At 38.3% G+C, this 20,961-nt stretch overlaps 1 protein-coding gene across 1 annotated transcript in view; it reads right to left on the bottom strand.

Moving 5' to 3' along the window:
- pemt (phosphatidylethanolamine N-methyltransferase) overlaps nt 1-17,195 on the bottom strand; it is a 52,565-nt gene extending 35,370 nt beyond the window's left edge. The window contains exons 1-2 of the mRNA XM_007560438.2: nt 16,910-17,195; nt 14,677-14,784 (exon numbers count right to left, since the gene is read on the bottom strand). Coding sequence (XP_007560500.1) covers nt 14,677-14,784; nt 16,910-17,026 — 225 coding nt within the window. The 5' untranslated portion in view covers nt 17,027-17,195. The remainder of the gene's footprint in view (nt 1-14,676; nt 14,785-16,909) is intronic.
- Nucleotides 17,196-20,961: the final 3,766 nt, after the last annotated feature.

Here is a 20,961-nt window from a genome sequence, read left to right as displayed (position 1 = left end):
AGTCTACTGACTGCTCACAATCAAATTAATTGAAGTAAAAAATATCTTTTTTAAACTTGCCTTCCCATCCAGTGATCTTTAGCCTCATGTCATGTTCATGCACTTCCACGTGAGATGTCAGGCTATGGCAGAAAAGAATTGATAGAACATGCTTACTACAACTCTTGCGGAGCATAACACGTGTCACCATGACATGAATCTAATACTGCTTTAATCTAATCTCATTTAGGACCTTATTCAACTTGAGTGAAAGGGCATCTTGGACTGAGGCAGTTTGCTATGACACTGCAAGAGAAAATTAAATCTAAATGAGACCTCATGCTTACAGCCTCAATGCAATAGAAAGTCTTAGCAAGCTGGATACACACTTGATCAGATGTCCCTCCAGGTACTGAACACACACAGTAGTACACATGCCTGTTGCCCTAGTAACTGCTAGCTGTGAAATAAAAGATGCTTACTAACATCAGACAAAAAGATTTGTTGCACTAAAATTTCCCTTAAATTCAAGGAAATAGGCTATTTCCTTGAAATCTTGAACAATTTGTTTGGAAATAACCTATTTCCAAACAATGCAAATTCAGTTTACGTTGTAGTAGCAACTAAGAAGACAGCAGGCAGTAATCTCAGAAGAAATTGTCCATGCATTCCCAAGGTCAGACCCTTCAAAGCTCGGTTTGCAACAATCCAAGAGTTACATCTCAGACCTTAGCGTGGCACAGTATTTAACATACTAAACCCTGTAGTTACAAAAATCTCTGCGGTTTGTTTGGCAGGACGGCCAGAAAGAAGTATCTTCCCTCAAAAGAATGGAGTAGCACACGTTTACAAAGTGTCAACTAGATGAACCAAAGGCTTTGGGAACAAGGTTCCATGTACTTGTTCCTGATTTACCCGTTTTCTGCTCCCTGACTGCCCTGTGAATTAATCTAATTGTGGTTATGAACCTCACTTCATGTACCTGGACCCTGATTACTGGACTGTTCTGCCGTTTCTGCCTCTCCTGTTGCTAATCTAGACTGTTTCCCCTTCCACTGATGTTTGGATTGTGGACATAACACCTAATTAGTCCATGGTATCTTAATGATCTGTGTGTCTATATCGACCTATCCCTTCTGCTGGTCTCCCCACTCTGATGTCCTCAGCTCTGGTTTCTAGCATTTAGAATCTATACGGATCTGTGGGTGAAACAATCCCCAGTAAACAAACATATTAATATCCTCTACTGTTACATCCACAAGGATATGACTTTGTTGAGGTCCAAGTCTCCAAAAAGAAACTTGAAGGAAACAACATCTGCTTTGTAACCCATCATTTTCTGTTTGCACATACTGTTTGTCCTCCCCGATACTCACTTCCTGTCTGTTTCATAGAGTCTGACCAGGGATCCAATCCTAAAAAGAAACTGCCTTTCATCTTGCACATTCTTATCATTGTAAAAAAAATAACAAAAACAAAAAAAGAAAGTTTACCCTTTCTTGGGTTGTGGTCTGAGTTCTGGGCCTGGCTCATAAATGACCAGTTATCTAATAAAAATGCTTGGCTCTGCATGTTGCTTGGCTATAACCACAAACACCACATACAAACTGTTAAGCACGGAGGTGGAAGAGTGATGATTTGATCTTGTTTTGCAACCGAAGGATCAGGGTAATGTCACTAAGTCAACCAAACACTTTTCAGAATGATGCCAATGTGTTCTAGAGTCAAATGGGAGGTCTTCAGTCCAACAAATTACTGAACATGGACTTGGGGCAAGAAATAGGACAATATTCCCAAACACAGCAGCAAATCAACAAAGAGAAGAACTAAGGAGTTGCAATGGTCTCTCAAAGTCCAGGCTTCAGCTTCGTTGACACTGAGGTGGGATATAAAGAGACCAATGCAGAAACAAATAACTGTTAATCTCAAGAATCACACACAAACACACAGTAGGAAGAAGATGATGAATGGTTCAGTGGATGTACCTTTTAACAAACCATATTACCTTAAAGAGTCATAGGGGAGGAAAAGTGCTACTACCATAAAAGGAGAGCAGGGACCAAATTATTACCAAATACAAAGCCAAGAAAAAACACTGGGCTCTTTGGGCGATTGGTAATACAAAGCCTAGTCATACATGGAAGAAAGAGAGCTGCTACTGTGATTCACGAATTTTCCTTTTGATGAAATTATTGAAAAAACAGAGCAGAAGAACAGACATAAAGAAAAAAACAGCAAGGGGTACGGAGAGAAAAATAGTGCAAGCATGATAGACAGGAAATAAACAAAACGGAGCAAAAAACAGAACAAAAGGCACAAAGTGAAAATTGCCAAAGATAACTTTTGAGAATACATAACGAAACATTTGAAGCATTAGTAATGTGTTTGGAATAAAGACTTGCTCCTGTAACCTGCTTCTGGAACTGTCCAATGCCAAAAGTGAGTCAGCAGGAAGTGATCCGTTATATAGAACAGCCAAAGAAGATTAGAGGACTACTCCAAGTGTGGGCTCTTCTGGATGGTAGATGTACTTGTTTATCGATGCAAAATCGAGTCCAATTATTTCAGTACTCAAGGCCATATAGTGATGAGCAAAATCAAGTTGTTACACATTTAGACATGTCATAGTCATGCCTCTTATGGTAAGTGAATGAAATATGTTTTATTTGTACAGCACATCATGTTGCCAAGATGAAGAGGCAGCAGCAAGCCTAGATAATTTATAGATACACAAGAAGAAATGTCTGTGGATATGTACATAAGGCTACATGAAACGTGCACAAATGCTGACTTTCGCTTATGGTTGACTTGGCGAGAATCTCGAGTTTGATCTTGATTGTTCTGATTTATTAAGGTAGAGAATATGGAGTTTCATTAGATTATTTTAAAAGCAGTAAATATATAGTCAGAAAACGTGCTTTTTACGTTGTGAGCAATAATGTAAAAAGTAAGTAAGTTGTAAGCAAGTTATAACTGGCCTTTAAATTGTTTTCTGTAACAAATGTTTCTGACCCATAAACACCCTTTGGAGAAGCACTTGTTTAAAAAAACAAAAACAAAACAAAAAAACAACAACAGATAATTCTACTATTCGGAAGAATCTCATAATACAATTGCCTATTCTTGTATACAAAAGACCTTCCTAAAAGGAATGTCAAAAGAATTTAAGGTACCACATATTTTTATTACATTTTTGTTTTTAGGTTTAATACATTTTCTTCAATATGGCATTCAACATTTTATGGAAATGATGACAGTAATGTACTTCATAAAAAGAATAATCTTTGCACTACGAGTTTCATTCTTTGCAGAAATGTTATGCTTGAATGAAAATGCCAAGGATAAACTAATAATGCTATTTTTTTCTTAGAATAGCATAAAAACAGCCTTTATTGTCCTCCCTCCAAAGGGAAATTCAGGTCTAACAGCAGCAACAGATATAAAGGTAACCTTTACATTTTAAAACAATACTAAATTCTTTAGCATTTTTGGACGTTCTTCAATAATAGTAAGAGCTAAAGCGCATGCTCCATAGCTGCAGGTTGCAAACCCCTGTGGTAAGGCATCACCCCATCTGCATTGTGTTCTTCGCACTGGCCATCAAAGTCAAAGGAACAATGTAATTCAGCGTAACCAAGCAATGCTGTTTGGAAACTCATGTCTGGAACAACAGCTACAAAAAACAAAATAAACTTTCATTTCTTTCCAAGTAAAATCATAAAAGTCTACAGTGCTTTGGTGTTCTGCGACAGCCTGAACTTATTCTAGTACAACCAACTGCCTTCAGAAGTCACCTAATATGAGTGAACCTGAATGTATATTCATACTCGGTGGAACATAAAATGTTCCAACCAGACTGAATGGACTCAGGAGAATGGTCTTTGAAAGGATAAAAGGCGAATGTTTTCTGTCTCATACCACATACCCCTGAATGATTGGAAAGGTGATTTTTCAAAGTATTGACTCAGGGGCTGAATACAAATGCACACCACAGGCAAAAGAAAAAAGAAAAAAAAGAAAACAGTTTTAAAAGGTTACCAGTCAGAACATCAATATCTGACTCTAAACAACGGTTAATGGTTTTATGTGGCTCTTAAGATTATGCTTCAGTCCTCACATGGTACACGACACTGACGTAATGGCACCTGATGATAGCACTGCAATCAGAACGCAGGTTGTTATTAGCATCAGACTCTAATGAGAGCGCAGCACCGCACTGGCTGGCATTCAGAGTAGCTACATGGGGACAAGAAGAAAACAATGTGAACTTTCCCCGAGGCCTTTGGAGGCTCTGTTCAGTCCACGGATGAGTCACATCACAGCTCACCTACACACAGGTATACACACTCGCTATTAGCCCACACTGTGCAGGTGTTGCTGAGTTGGGTTCAGCCTGCAGAGAATGTCAGCGCTCCCAACAAATAGAGAGTGCCAAAGCCTTAATTGTGTTGTGAGAGTTCCTGGGGCCTGACTCCAGGACCGGACCTGTTTTCAATGTGAGGTCAATGTGTCACAGCGGCAGTGTGGCACACTGACCTCCTGGCCCTGCTGAGCACCTGGGTCTAACCCAGATCCACTCTGTTCCCCTCCTGTGATTCAGTGCCAGCTCCAGTTGTGCCTCTGATTAAAGCTTTTACATAAGACAAACAGGAATCTTCCTTTAAGAAACAAGAATTTACTTTTATTTCAACATATTTGACTGTATTTCCACCACTGGACAGCATTTACGTCAATGTGAAAAGATAAAAAAATAAAAAATAAAAAAGAAATCACATAGTGGCCGCCAAAGGTATGGTATGTCCTGATCTGGTACCAAACAGAAGAACTCAAAGACCTTGCTGTGTATTTGTTCCCTGTGGTACACTGTGTTCAGAGCCAATGAAAAGTATACCCCACATTATTAAAGAACATGCGAGAAGTCCTTTTTCCCTATGTGATGGATCGAATACAACACAAGTGGAACATTTAAAGCCGTCACAGGGTTCATTTTATGAATTCATAAAATGAACAACTGATTGAGAAAAACAACACAAAGAAAGCATTCTTACCTTTTTGGCCACATTACAACTCTGAGACGTCGCTCCCTCTCCGTTCATTTCCTATGAAGTTGCGCGATGGGGCGACAATTGCTTGACGAGCGACCGGTGAAATGTCGATTTCATATACGTATGGGTGCAAATCCAGGCTAGCAACGCAAAACAAAGTTGGGAAAAATTTAACTTTAGTCCCTGTCGTAGCTATCACGTCCAAATTTGTTGGGTTCATTTCTGAGTGGTGAAAAACTTTCGCCTTTTCGTTGTCATGAGTGGCTCCCCGTGTGTCTAGTTCCTAAGGTTTCCACTCCTAAGAAGTCACTGTAAGACAAAAAGTTTGATTTGGTCTCTTTCTAACCACATCGCCTACTTCCGAATTATTCTTTTTACTTCAAATCTACACACTTCTTGGTGATTAAAAAGAATGGCAAACTGTGCCACAAAGCTGAAGCAGCCTTCATATCCATTGTATACAAAGAGTTTTGCTATAGAAATCGGGATCAGAGGTTTGATAGTTGACAAGAGGAAAGGATTGGCCTGTGTGAGTTTGACCAGCGAAAGATGAAGTTAAAGCTCCAAGATCTGAGTTATTATGCAAGGTCTGTGTTTGCCTCAAAATGTATAATTTGATAAGATGAGTGACTCACATTTAAGAGCTTTCTACGAAATGGCTCCCAGACACTGTAAGTAGATGTTCATTATTCAGAGAATTTAAATGAATGAAGCCCTAAAAGCAGCTTATTTATTTAAACAACACAGCACTTTTACAGGCTTAACAAGACATGATTTTCCTAGGGAGCAGGTGGTCTGGAAGAAAAGAAAAAAAGTAAAACCTCCACTAGATGTGAATTTCCTTCAAGCTACAAGATGCAGGTCTGATTAGTAGACCTGCAGCAACTGTTTAAAATCTTACTTTTCCAAATCACAAAGGCTTAATTNGTAAAAAAAGCATTTTTCAAAGCAAGTTCCAAGAATCCAGTCATGAGCAACACGTGCAGCTGCATGGACAAGGACAGACTTAACATATCCATTGAGCAACCCATCAGGCCGTCTTCAGTGTTTTCTCTCATGTGGGCCTTTGGTGTCCTTTACCTCTCTTATTTTGTATTGTTCATTCAGATATTCATCAGGATTCTGTGGCTTATCTCTTTGTTCTTCTGTTTTTCAGAAATAAAAGAAAAACTTGTTTTGCGGTTTAGACGTGACACTTGTGTTTGGAGGTGTACATCTGCTCTGCACACAATGAAATCATTCTCTTCTTTTTCAAGGATTTAAACTCCGGATTTGCAGATTTTCACCTCATGCTGTGCTTCTCTTTTTGTTCAAACATAATAAGAACCCCAACAGAGAGAGCAACGTGGAAGTTTTACATAACCAAGTTATTCCATGTATGTATGTGTGTGATTGGGCAGCTTATAACTGTAAACGTTGTGTTATGTGCTGCCCTTTTCACGGTTTATTTCAGTCACTGTTGTTATGATTCACGTTTCTGGACTGTTCGTGTCATGCCTTAATTGGTTTTTTGAATGGTTTTCAGTTTCTCACTGCACTCCTTACCCTTACCCGCCCAATCAGTAAACCTGCCCATCACCAAATGTGTCACTGGGATATTGATCCTGAATCCAGAATTGACCAAAACTGAGTTTGTGTACATTGATTGATATCAATACAGCATAAATTTGACATGTTGCTAATGTCTGCCTACTCTCTGCAGAACTTGTGGACTCTGGTTAGGTCATTCCACAGCTTAAGTTGTTCTGTTGTTTTTCTAGATGAATGCTTGGGATTATAGTGACGCTAAAAAATGAAATTCCTCTTACTTTTTTATTCTTTTACTATATTTTTGTGAAAATATCTGCTGTGATAAGTACATATTTTCTTTCTCCTGGTGTGTGCTTTTAACACTTTGTGGCTTTTCTGTTCTCTGTGTAAAAACGGGCAATCAGTGCAGAGACATCACGCAGGCTGAATATCCTATTGGCATGAAAAATTTACATTCATTAGACTTTCAATATATGAGCCAGAAAACACTGCGTTCCAATTCTTTGCAATATTAATCAGGGATGCATTGATATGAAAATTTGGGATGACATCAATAGCCAATATTAATATTACTGTAGTGCCCACAATCCTTTGCTGCATCATTATATCTGTCACATGACTGAAGAAATGACCAACCTCCTCTGGAAACAAATGGCCACAAGATGAAAATAAATATTTTTTCATAGAGGCCCAGTTGTATTTATCAGACCAATACTGATACGTTACAAAATGCATAATTTTAGAACCTTGTCCAAAAGCTAAGGTTTGTTTTCATAAGACCATGCTGGAACTGACTCACAAGTGTTATTTTAAGAATACAAACTCATTTTACTGTTTTCCCTCCAACAGATTTGGTTGCTTTACGGTTAGATTTACAAAACATGTTACATTAAAAGAGGGTTAGCTTGGCCCTGACCTCATTCTCCAAACTGAATCCACCCAGTCTACTGACTGCTCACAATCAAATTAATTGAAGTAAAAAATATCTTTTTTAAACTTGCCTTCCCATCCAGTGATCTTTAGCCTCATGTCATGTTCATGCACTTCCACGTGAGATGTCAGGCTATGGCAGAAAAGAATTGATAGAACATGCTTACTACAACTCTTGCGGAGCATAACACGTGTCACCATGACATGAATCTAATACTGCTTTAATCTAATCTCATTTAGGACCTTATTCAACTTGAGTGAAAGGGCATCTTGGACTGAGGCAGTTTGCTATGACACTGCAAGAGAAAATTAAATCTAAATGAGACCTCATGCTTACAGCCTCAATGCAATAGAAAGTCTTAGCAAGCTGGATACACACTTGATCAGATGTCCCTCCAGGTACTGAACACACACAGTAGTACACATGCCTGTTGCCCTAGTAACTGCTAGCTGTGAAATAAAAGATGCTTACTAACATCAGACAAAAAGATTTGTTGCACTAAAATTTCCCTTAAATTCAAGGAAATAGGCTATTTCCTTGAAATCTTGAACAATTTGTTTGGAAATAACCTATTTCCAAACAATGCAAATTCAGTTTACGTTGTAGTAGCAACTAAGAAGACAGCAGGCAGTAATCTCAGAAGAAATTGTCCATGCATTCCCAAGGTCAGACCCTTCAAAGCTCGGTTTGCAACAATCCAAGAGTTACATCTCAGACCTTAGCATGGCACAGTATTTAACATACTAAACCCTGTAGTTACAAAAATCTCTGCGGTTTGTTTGGCAGGACGGCCAGAAAGAAGTATCTTCCCTCAAAAGAATGGAGTAGCACAAGTTTACAAAGTGTCAACTAGATGAACCAAAGGCTTTGGGAACAAGGTTCCATGTCCTTGTTCCTGATTTACCCGTTTTCTGCTCCCTGACTGCCCTGTGAATTAATCTAATTGTGGTTATGAACCTCACTTCATGTACCTGGACCCTGATTACTGGACTGTTCTGCCGTTTCTGCCTCTCCTGTTGCTAATCTAGACTGTTTCCCCTTCCACTGATGTTTGGATTGTGGACATAACACCTAATTAGTCCATGGTATCTTAAGATGATCTGTGTGTCTATATCGACCTATCCCTTCTGCTGGTCTCCCCACTCTGATGTCCTCAGTTCTGGTTTCTAGCATTTAGAATCTATACGGATCTGTGGGTGAAACAATCCCCAGTAAACAAACATATTAATATCCTCTACTGTTACATCCACAAGGATTTGACTTTGTTGAGGTCCAAGTCTCCAAAAAGAAACTCGAAGGAAACAACATCTGCTTTGTAACCCATCACTTTCTGTTTGCACATACTGTTTGTCCTCCCCGATACTCACTTCCTGTCTGTTTCATAGAGTCTGACCAGGGATCCAATCCTAAAAAGAAACTGCCTTTCATCTTGCACATTCTTATCATTGTAAAAAAAATAACAAAAACAAAAAAAGAAAGTTTACCCTTTCTTGGGTTGTGGTCTGAGTTCTGGGCCTGGCTCATAAATGACCAGTTATCTAATAAAAATGCTTGGCTCTGCATGTTGCTTGGCTATAACCACAAACACCACAAACAAACTGTTAAGCACGGAGGTGGAAGAGTGATGATTTGATCTTGTTTTGCAACCGAAGGATCAGGGTAATGTCACTAAGTCAACCAAACACTTTTCAGAATGATGCCAATGTGTTCTAGAGTCAAATGGGAGGTCTTCAGTCCAACAAATTACTGAACATGGACTTGGGGCAAGAAATAGGACAATATTCCCAAACACAGCAGCAAATCAACAAANGCAAGCTCAAATCAGACAGCAACCTTTAAAGTCCATTAAGATCCATCCATCACTTTCTATACCTGCTCACAAGGACCACAGGAGCATTATCTAGTTTAGATAAAAGCTTCCAAGCAGAATTAAAAAGCAGAGAAACTGGTCGTGCAAATAATGTTTATACATAAGTAGTAGTTTTTATCAATTGATGTTGCGTCAAAATAAAATCAGGAGTTTAATTATAGGAGCTCTTAGTTGTTAAAAAGCAGCAGCTGTTAATGAACTGCATTTCAATCCAAATTCCACTCAATTCATTCGCAATCTGTCAGCAGAGACAAAGATATGTGAAGCAGAGCGGCTCGATTTAGAAATCTGCCTCTATGCTTTCTTGTTCTCGTCTTTCTTTAAAGGCTCCTTTCCTACAACATGTTAAAAGCTTTATAATTAGTACATTTTATGTTACTGGTTGTGCAATATGACCTAAATCTGCTATGTCCTACTTCTGAACATCTGAGTTCCCAGATATAAGAGTTAAAATACCTCTAGGTAAGGAGAATATGAGTTTCTGCCACTAAGTAGGTAAGATACAGACACTTTACAGGTGTTTGTCTGATGTACACTGAAATATAATCATAAACATGGCAGTATACTGGAACAGTTATGTTGAAGAAAGCACAAGTCCTTTAAAAACTAGAATCTGGACAAGTTTTAAAACCTTAGCCACTTCTTTATCTGCTTCGATATCAGGGAACAACCTGGGACATAGGGGTGCAGCAAGTTGGACATTTATGATGTTCAGAAGCCATGCTGAACCTTGAAATAAAGGACGGCTAACACCAGAAGGATCTATTCTTGTTGCTTGGTAAATGTAAATAATTGTCCTGCTGCATTTAGGTTTAAATTAGGGTGTGACAGCAATCTGGTTAATTCCTGTTGAGAGAGCTACAATAATTCAACCGGAAAGTTATAAAAGCATGGATTACTGAGTCCAAGTCACGCCATTTTCTTTTACTGAAAAAACACACCACTGAAACTGAAACCACTGAAAGTTGTACAGTTTTTAAATCAATCTGTTGGGACTTTTTATCACTGCGGGTGGTTGCAGTCAGTTACAGGGCCTCGCTGTGAGAAACCACAGTTGGCAAATACAAAATGAGCGCGTCCAACTGGTTGTGATCACATCACACAGGGTACCAGGAAGCTCCTGTTACAAATGAACTCTAACTGAGACCCTTACCTAATCGCTGATTAAAGTTTCAGCCGAGTTTTGAGGAAATTTTGTAGAAATGTTACCTAAATATGTGCAGTGTAGTTTATTTTATTTTTTATTTTTTTTAGGAAACAATCAAAGCCAAAACCACTCGAAAAGCAAAGTCAATCTTTGACCATCCCCCATAATCATGATAATAATATCACACCTGATAGTCTCCGTTTGATTGGGGACCAAAATTGCAACAGAGACCTTTTGAAAAACCGGATCCCCCTCCTCACCTGTGGTGGCACAGCACTAAGAACCACTGAAGGAGACAATGAGTGCAATTTCTTTCTTCACAAAATGTAAATAAAAATGGAGTGGTGTGAGATTTTATAAGCTGTAAGATCCCTCTTTTCTCTTTGGTAAAAGACCACGAGCCATTTCTCCTGCTAACGCTTGTTTTGGTTGTATTTACCCAGAATCCACTGCGCTTTTGTGCGCTTACTTCTTTTGGAGCCATCTCCGGTCCGTTATATCCACGCATGCATTTGAACAGCACCAGAGTTCACTTCAACCCAAGTGTGTAGGCAGACCAGAGTTCACTTTTTTGGTCCACATCAGAGTTCAATTACGCATTCACACCTTCCTGAACAAACCACACGTTGTAAGCAACAATGTGTGGTTGAAACTTTGTTAGAGTAGATCGCTAGTGGACCATTAGCAAACCATCCATCCATACACCATCTTTTGCGTGTCCTATAAGCAGTCTCAGGGAAACCCAGAAATCTATATCCCAGCATACATTGGGTCTGCTCCCAAAGGGATGAACCCAGGCAACTTCCTAATTGAGGTACTCAAGAGGCATCTTGCTAAAACTCCCCTCAGTTGAGTCCTTCTGATGCTTAGAGCAGCGGCTCTGACCTCCCCATCAGCTGATGAAGCTCCTCTCCCCATCTCTAAGGCTGAGAAGAAGCCACGGACTCAACTAGTAGTAAACTAAAAAATGCTTGTCTGCTGATTCTTCAGGGTTAAGACACCTGCCCTAATCAACACAATATGGGTCAACGAACACAAAACCGACCTTCTTCCATCAACATGTCAGTTATCAAACCTAATCTTTAAGGAGCATAAGTAGAGCCAAGAGGCTGGATGGCTGCAACCTTGAAAAATGTTGAAGGATAACATGAAGGTAGACCCCATTAGCTGTTCAAAGTATTGACAGTAAGGATATCAAGTCTGGTTCCAATGGTGATTTTGAAATGTTATATATATTAATAAATATGTACAGTACCTATATATTTCTTGACAAGGGATTTATCTCATCTGGATAAATGTTCTCAAATTTCAAAAAGGCTCAAAGATCCATTTATAACCGTCATGTGTGAACATGTTTCATCACTTCTTCAAGTCTTTGGTTGTATAACCCTTATTATGTCCATTTACGTCCATGCGTACCCTGTTTCCGCACTATGAGGGAAAAAAAGGAGCAATTGGAGTAATGTGTAAGGCCAAAAGCTCTCCAGCTCCATTCTCTCTCCTCATTGGCTTCTCTTGTAGATAATAGTGGGCTGACTCAGCGGATTGCGAGTAATCACTAAGAGGTACATCAAATCACCATCTTCGAATTAATTGGCTGTTAAAGGGGGTGAAACTGGGTTCAAAAGAACTTGGCAAATTACTGTCATGTCAGCCAGAGACCCCCATAGAAAAGAAAATATCGGTTCAAGAGATCATTAAATAATTAGCTTGTAATAATGACTCAGTATGAGGCTAGTTCTGAATCATATGAGAATAATTAAACCACAGCACACCTTCTTAACCTCACATTAGGCTTGATTTTTTTAATCTTCTCCCCTCTCATCAGTGTTTAAGCTCATTATTTCTGCTCTCTTTCTCTTTTATTAATTAGCAATGGGAGTATGGTATACACTGCATGTGTGCTAAATTTAATGCCTTACACGTGGAGTGGTTTATTTTGTCTTCATGACAGTCTACGTTAGGAAGTTGTTAGCGATTTTGTGTGATTTGCTCACTAGCTGACTTGTACTGTACTTGAAAAGTAGCTACTGTTCAACAAAAGGCCTCAAATTGCAATTGACATCTTAATGTCTGTGAGCATTTAAACATCCGCAAAGGACTGCTCAGATACAATATTTGCTAAGAAAATCTAAAACTAATCTACGCAGGCAAATAGACTTGTAAAACTCCATTTCATGTTTGCAATACTTTTTGCAGCCCTTTGTTTTATGTATTGAAGATATTAGATGAAAAAACTATTAAAAAAAAGAGTTATTTAAACAGCACTCTAATCATATTATCCTGAACATGAAGCTGTGAATCCAGAATCAGTCGAGGGATTTAAGAAAAGTTCAAATTCTTATAATATAGGCGAAAAGATTTTTGAAAAAAAAAAAGAAAAAAGAGTCCTGTAAACATAGTTTAGCAACTCTGGACGATCATGAGGTCGGATTTATCAAATGTATTTTTCACAGAGTGCCTTGATTCAAAATACTGCCAAACCAGAAGTAAACCATGTTCATCTTTTTCCCCACTATAATGAACTTCTACAGCCCTATCACTATAACTTGCTATATTTAAAAACAAAAACAATGACTCGGTTGGTCATGTTTTGTCAAACCAAAGAAAGAAAGTCACGAGTCTTATGACTGCTACCACCTGTAAAAAGTACTTTTACTTGGAGTAAAAATATTGCCCTTTGATTTTTGGTAGGAAAGGCCAGGGGATTTTAAAAGCTGAGTCGTTTATCACAGAGAGAGCCGAGCAATTTTCAGTCAGCAGGAATTCATTTTGAAAAGCTTTTTCGTCTGGATTTGCCTAAGATATAACTGGCTCTTTTAAAATAAGGACAACAAGTACACACAGAAGCATTCACATTCAAGCAGAATAGACAAAATCCTATATAATACTATCTTTACAGCATTTTCACTTTAATATATGCAGTGCCTACAGAAGTTTCCACATTTTGCCTCTCCATAACCACAAATCTTAAAAAATTTCTGATAAATCGTGGTGGTTGTCCTGCTGGAAGGTGAAACTCCTAGCCGCAATGCTACTGGCTATCTCATTTTAAACGTTTCTGTATTTTTTTTAATGTGTTCTGTTTTACAAAGATAATTTAAGGTAAATTAAGTGGTTGAACTAACAAAATTGGAAGTTATAATTGTTTATTAAGGGGAATTGGAAGTATTCACTGATTTCAGCTATTATTCACTGCTGGGGGTTTCCATTACCTTTTTATATTCGTACACAGTTTACACTAATTTCATATTAGATTGAAAAAAAGATGTTGAAGTTTGTAACATGGCAAAATGTGGAGCGGTTGAAGTTTGTCAAAGGTTTTTCCAGAGGACATGTATTCATTTACTGGGGAGAAAGAGAAAACTCAACAACAACATGCTATGATATTTAGATAACACTTGCTACTAGCTTGACTAAAGATTAGGGCGATGGTTAGGAGGCTTCCTCCTGTCAAATCATCATCTAATCCTAAACTAACAAGAGCAGACATACAAAAAGCTGGCCAGCCATTTTAAGAAGAGTTTGATACCAAGTACGATTGTAATAAATGATTGTTGTGAAGGGTATAAATAGCTTTTGACATGAACTTTTCAATAAAATCTGAATTAAAAAAAATTATGTTATATTGTTACATATTTTATTTATTTTTATTTTTTCTATAGGATTGTTTTTCATAAAAGTATGATTAACTGAAGAAGGATTGCATCTTTGCAATGTATTTTTTTATACTACTAGGGTGGAGGCTTTATTTAAACCCATTATTATTATTATTATTATTTCCTTAATATATGTATCTGCATTTTAATTGTGCAAAATAATATATAATGTTTAAAAATCACTCATATATTTAAACAGTTATTCCCTTAGGAGATGCCTTTAACTTTGTTAAATGAAAGTGACATTTAATTCTGTACAGTATAGTATGTACTTGTTAAATATAAGCTATGCTCATCACAAGTTGGTGAATTTGTGAAGACAGTAATGCTCTTCTGCCTCACCTGTTTTTTTCTACTAAACTATATTTATGTAGAGGAAATGTCATTTGCATGAGATTGGGATTTTACTGCAACACAGTTGTGATCTTTTTTTTTTGTTGTTGCTACTTTTTATAAATGGGTAAGTACTTTAGAACTTTCTCCTTAATGCTTCAACATCGACAACAAATTCTTACCACATTCCAGAAGAGAGGGTTGAATATGATGGCAATCACTGCGATGGAAAGGTTCGGGTCATGAAAGTTAATGTGTCTTATGAATTCTTCAATCGGCACCAAGTCCATCTGAAAAAACAAAGCACAAATAACGGAATCATAAAAAGTGACCAAACATTTTTTTTTTTTTTTTTTTACCATGGAACAAATGGTTAGATGTAGCTTAATGCCGTTACTAGAAACAGCATTAAGCAGCTGGGTTACTAGCAGCACCCAGCTGCTAGAAACCCGGGTGGCCATTTACTTCAAGCCATGATTTTTCCCCATTGCACTTTATTAATTCAAGGCAACGTTTATTTGTGTAGCCCCATTTACACACAAGGCTATTCAATTTGCCTTGCAGAAAGGAAGAGGATCTGAAAGAGGACACATATTACAGTTTTGGGACAGTACAAGTACATTTTCTTCCATTACAAGAGTCTAATGATTAAGAGCGTTAACAGATGTACAAAGCCACAATTTAACTTAAAAAGACCAAATAAACCTGCAGATTTTTACCTGCTCACAGTTGCTTTCGCTTATTGAACATATTTTTCCCTAAAGCCCTGGATTCATTAGTTAGCTTCATTAAAGATGGATTTGTTTGCTACATGTTTTACAGAGAAAAATGAATGCTAACCCACTGAGTAATGTTAAGGCAACAGCCTTTCCACCTGTCTGATTTAGACTCTCCATCTGATGCCTCATTTCCACTAAGCAGTATGGCACAGGTCAGTGACCTACATGGACCTACAACTGAAGGTCCATGCAGGACTATGGTACGGTATGTTTATTCATATTCTCAGTTAATACAATAAATGTTCAGTCAGGGTCAATACCTCAGTCTTGGCCTTTAACTAGCAATCATACCATGGCCCAGCAAGGATAGGCGGGTATGGACCGCTGGATGGAAGCTTGAAAGGCATAAATGCTCTGGATTTAAATTTGGATTTTCTAAATCAAACTCATTTGCAACATTTTGCTGCTATAGTTCAACAAGAAAAGAGGAAGAAATTAGATCTGTATCATTTAAAATGACCTACAATAATAGGGTGATCAAATTAGCTCCTCTAACTAATGAGATTCAGGGCTACATAAAGGATGATCTACTGTTGAGACAAAGTGAGAGCAAAAACTTTAGGTTGAGTGTAGTCACTTTGGCTCCAGGGTGAATCATGTTTTACTGCACAATGTCGGGGAAAGAAGAGCAGCGCTATCAAAGATACTGCAAGCTCAACAAGGACTTGTAATTTCTCCCTGGCATGACTGGATATAAAAAAGGCATTGATGAATTCAGAGTCACCAGGATGTTTAAAAAAAGGTGGAAAAAACTCAACTGATTGTGGTTTCTTCTTTGATTCTGAGTTTGTGGAGAAAGCCACTGAAATTAGAGCTAAAGCCTACACAATAAAAAGCTCTATAATGATATCATGTAAAATGTTGTCAATAGAGAGCACTAGAACTGCCAAAAATGTCAAATTTACAAGTGTATATTTTTGCATTAGTAGAAAAAAATAAATAAAAAAAATCTGGTAAAGCTGGAGCTTTCTGTTAATAATTTCAATCATTTCAAACTCCTAATAAACCAAACCGACATTTTTAACTCTCAGCTCAATTTAGACAAAAACTAAAAAATGTACTTTTTAATGATTCATATTATTAACAATAGCAAAGGTAGAAGTAGCTACATTTGATAGTCTTATTTCCAATTTACTGGCCTTTTTAGACAAGAAGTCTTTTAATTTCTCTATTATGACCCAGAGTCACTGGATTAATAGTCGCTTTCAAGGTCTGAGATTCTTCAATGTTACTTCTTGGCCATTTTTGCATAAATCCTACAACACTGCCCTACTAACGCTTGTGCAGTGAACATTAAAAAGAGCAAAGCATATAAAACATACAAGCACCATGGAAGAATAGTAGAATATGATAACTGCATATATTACCCAGACAGAATATTGCACAAGGGTATTGCACATTTTCCCGAAGGGTGACACATGAACCTGCTTTCCGAATGGTGATATGCCACATAACATGTGAATTGAGGGAGTATCATTATTGCACATGTTCGAAATGTGTGTGAAAGCTGTCAAGCTTGTTTTCAGAATCATGCTTTTATTTTGGAGAGGGCCTCCCACCAGCTGTGTTCCGGTCAGACAGAAAACAAAACTGGAGGCAGTGCTGCGTCTCAGCCTGCCAGCCTGCCTAGCTTTACCTTGGAGTAGTCGACGTTGTTCAGACCTCCGCAGCAGTCAAGCGGGACCGGCTGGTTGTTCTGTTCGGCAGCAGGTCGGGTTTCCCGCTCAGCAGCAGCACCGTCGCTGTCGCTCATTCACTCCCCCAGATACGTGGCAGAAAGCCGCGCTATCAGCCGTGTCAAAGAGATAACAAATGTTACTCAATAAATAGGGAAAGGGTCCAATTTAAACTCTAAGAAGAGGCTAGTGGCCTAGCTGTTATGCTATTCATGTCTAAATAACGTCTACCCCGCTCGGTGCATTCTGGGTAATGTGGTTCAAATTTATTTTCGATTTTTTTTTTTCCTTTTATTTCTTCCTGCGTTATATCCATGCATATGGCCCGATTAAAGCCTGTTTCTTTTTGTACATATTATTGATATTTATTGTAAATTTGAAGAAAACTGAGGAATTCAGGTTGTAGTAAGCAATGAAAAACATTAGAAAAATACTTAAAAAAAATATTTTGGAAAATGGAATAAATCTCATCTATTTGTGGTGAGGAATAAATTTTTACACTTTTAAACATTTTCCCACTTAAAGTAGCCTATTAAGACAGACATGCATATGCAGCAGACACGTCATCAGAAAAGTGCTCTTTACCATTTTAAAGAATCTTTGGCCTCAGATATTTGATTTTGCGTTCTACCTACTGTTAAACCACAGCGAGACTGAAAGAGTTGTCTGAGGCTTTCAAAAATAAGATTGTTGCAGCAACAATGAAGCATAAAGTTGGACATTTGGTGATGCAAGACCATCTTCTGTGAATTCTACAGGGCATCCAGGGGTGGAAGTTAAACATTTTCTCCACCAGCCACAGGAAGTATACTTAAAAGTTATATAGTTAACCTTTGCTTTGGATTCAGCTGCATTGTACGAAGTAAATGTGCACCGAAGACGGAAAATGTTTTATAGTCTCAACCTTCCAGGTCTGTCTGTTTCTTTGTTGTTTTCATGACGATGATGATGTGGAGTCATATCCTACATTTACATTTTCTCCTCTCATTTCTTTCTTAGTCATCCTATTTTTTCTCATCCACTTTTAATGGTTTACCTTCCCATTTCCTTCGCCATAATATGTCTTTCTATCCGTTACCTCACTCCTTTTTCCATTTTTTATGGCATTATTTTTCCTCTCAATTTCTACTTGTTTTTCTTCTAGCGCTTCAATTCAGTTATTCCATTTTTTTTTCCCCAATAAAAATTTATTATTTGTTGCCTCTTTGTCTTCTCCTCGCTCATTATGTCTTGTCTGTCACATTAATTGCACACTTGTTGTCAGCTGTTATTTTGCTCCGACCTTCCTCCTCTGTTACCCCCTACCATTTGTTTGGAGCGAGTCGGATGAGTAGGAGACACCTCATGTGGAGGCAGGAACAGTGGCAGATTCTGAAGCCCTGATCACTTTGTGACCCAGCATAATGTTTGTTCATCAGGGCATCATAAAAAAACAAATAAAAAAAAACAAGGATCACATGAAGATTATGAACGTATTTGGAGATTTGGTCTCCTTTCTTTCTTTGGTTCTTCTTTGGTTCAGCTTGGATGCAAACACATCAACAAGAACATAAAGAGACATTTTTACAGTCTTGTACCTGTACGATGCGTCACTGAAAGCGGATTAGCTTTCGACTTCAAAGGACAAACATTAGTCATGGTGAGTACATAGTTAAATGCAAGGGGAAACTGTAGAATAAAGAAGAAAAATATGCCTACAATATCTCCTTCCTATAACATCTGAAGTGACATTACTTAGGCCGTGTTTATGCCACTTGATGCCATCAGTGGTGCCCAGAAGAAAAATTCAGAGCAAACCAGGAGCGGCCAAAACCTTTTTTGGGGCCCTACACAGATTTTTAATTCAGGGCCCCCCTATACCAACATGTCATCGCCGGATATTTCATAATAATGGCTATTGATTTTAACCTCACAAGAGTGGCAAACTAAATATGCTCCAATTAATTTGCACGTTGAAAGGCAAGATTGATATTTAAGTGTGGGATATTTATTTATTTGAAGTAACATCTGAAGACAAACACTAAATTTACAGTTGGCAAATGTCATATCTTTTTTTAAATTTGGAAGAAATGTGTAAAATGTCCAATCTATGACCCTTTGCACATGATAGAGGAGTTCAAAACATATAAAATACTGTGGAGAATTTATCCGTCCTCCATGCTAAGTTCTTGATGTATGAGGTTGAGGTCAGTGAGATGAATTTATGAATTCCATTTATTAATACCAACATACAGCTGGTCCATTCCTCATGCTACCTTTAAGAGCTAGCAGGACAAAATGGCACCCAAGAACAGTTTGTGATCCCCTTTGTTAGCCTTCATCTAAGCTACGCCCTAAAGAAACATTCTGGAAAGTAATTAAGATGAAAATAACTGGTTTCTACAGCAATGCACTGGTTTTCCTTTTTAAGCTGTTTATGTTTCTGCAAGAAGCCAAGAAAAAAAAATTATAGCTGCCATCATTTTTTTCTCTACCATAGTGGTCTATATTCTCTACTAATGGTTTCATACAAGACACAGACATGTAGAGTACATCTTAGTGAGGTCATTCATCCATGCAGCCATATTTAGCTGCATAAATCTATTTTCTTCCTCCTTATCCAACCATCCACCCAGTTACAGAGCTACCAATGAGACATTCATGTGTTTCATAATTCACTCACACACCCACAGTTATAAATCATGACTAGTGTTTTTTTCTCTCCCTACTGATCGGTCTGCTGAGCGACGTCCTGCCCGATCGCCCGGCGCAGGCGATCAGATAACGTGGGACAGGAAATTGGTCAGTGCTGTAAATCTGAAGCAAACAAAACCAATAATCGTCCAACTCTGCGTCCCGGTCATTCCCACCACTGCTGTCGTCAGCGCCAGCGGTTCAGTACTGTACACCTCGTCCATTAATTTGTTGCAATCATGTGCCAAACTAACTGTAATCGACGCATCAGCCTTCCCCGTCTTCCCCCTCTTGACTTGCAGACGCAGACTTACAGTTACATCAGGCAACAAGATGTCCTGATGCAGCTGGAGTGTTCTGCTGCTCACGGGCATCAGCGGAGTCCTGGCGTTGTTGTGCCGGTACATGTGCACGCCCTCGTACCCTGCAGGTAACCAAACAGACGGAGCAGGATCAGGTTTGAGCTGGTATGGCGCAGTCGTACTATGATAAAATATATTAAAAGTGCTTAATTAGATTTGCGATAAGGCCCGGGACTGGGACAGGACAGCAACAGTGACGAGATTCTCATAAACGAGGATGCTAACAATTCCAAGAATGATGCAGGATTGGAGCTCCAGTTTATTTGTTTGTTTTTTTTTATAGCAAAATATAGTTGCAAAGCAACAAATCCAGTCAATAAATAACTACTTATGCACACAGGTGAACTGTGCTAGAGAAAGAACTCGAATTGCAAAAACGGTTTGAGTACAATTGAATTAATAAGGACAGTCAAAGACAAGCAGGTAAACGTCCCTTCATTTTCAGTCCTGTTTACTCTGATACCCCGTAATAAAATTCAAACGACTGTCTTCAGAACTCAATGACTGAACAATATACCTGTATGTAATTAAGGGTGCATTACTGCTGCTGGTTCTATGAATATTGTACAGAACTTTGGTGCAATTAATAGGTGTTTCTAAAGTGCTTTATGAATTAAATTGATATTGACCAGCCCTGTTTAGTTCACATTAATCAAAGCATTTGTTTATCTAAAGTCCATGTTTGTTTGGAAAGGTCCGAATGTGTAGTCCAATTCTGATGCAGACTAAAAAAAAAAAAAAAAAACTCTAGTCCACCAAAAAAAAACTTGGGCCTTGGTTCGGCTGAAGTGAATTTTGGCATGGTTTGAATATATGTCAAAGAGGAAGCGGACTATAGTGCAGGGCATTGTGGGTAAATACAGCTAAAACTCTAGAGCAGTGGTTCTTAACCTGGGTTCGATCGAACCCCAGGGGTTCGGTGAGTCGGTCTCAGGGGTTCGGTGGAGCCTCTGCCCCGGAGGTAAAGACACACTGTG

Source organism: Poecilia formosa, unplaced genomic scaffold (genome assembly GCF_000485575.1).
Source record: "Poecilia formosa unplaced genomic scaffold, Poecilia_formosa-5.1.2 Scaffold4, whole genome shotgun sequence".
NCBI lineage: Eukaryota > Metazoa > Chordata > Actinopteri > Cyprinodontiformes > Poeciliidae > Poecilia > Poecilia formosa.
The sequence above is the reverse complement of the archived record's forward strand: the minus strand, read 5'-3'. Positions and strand labels throughout refer to the sequence as shown.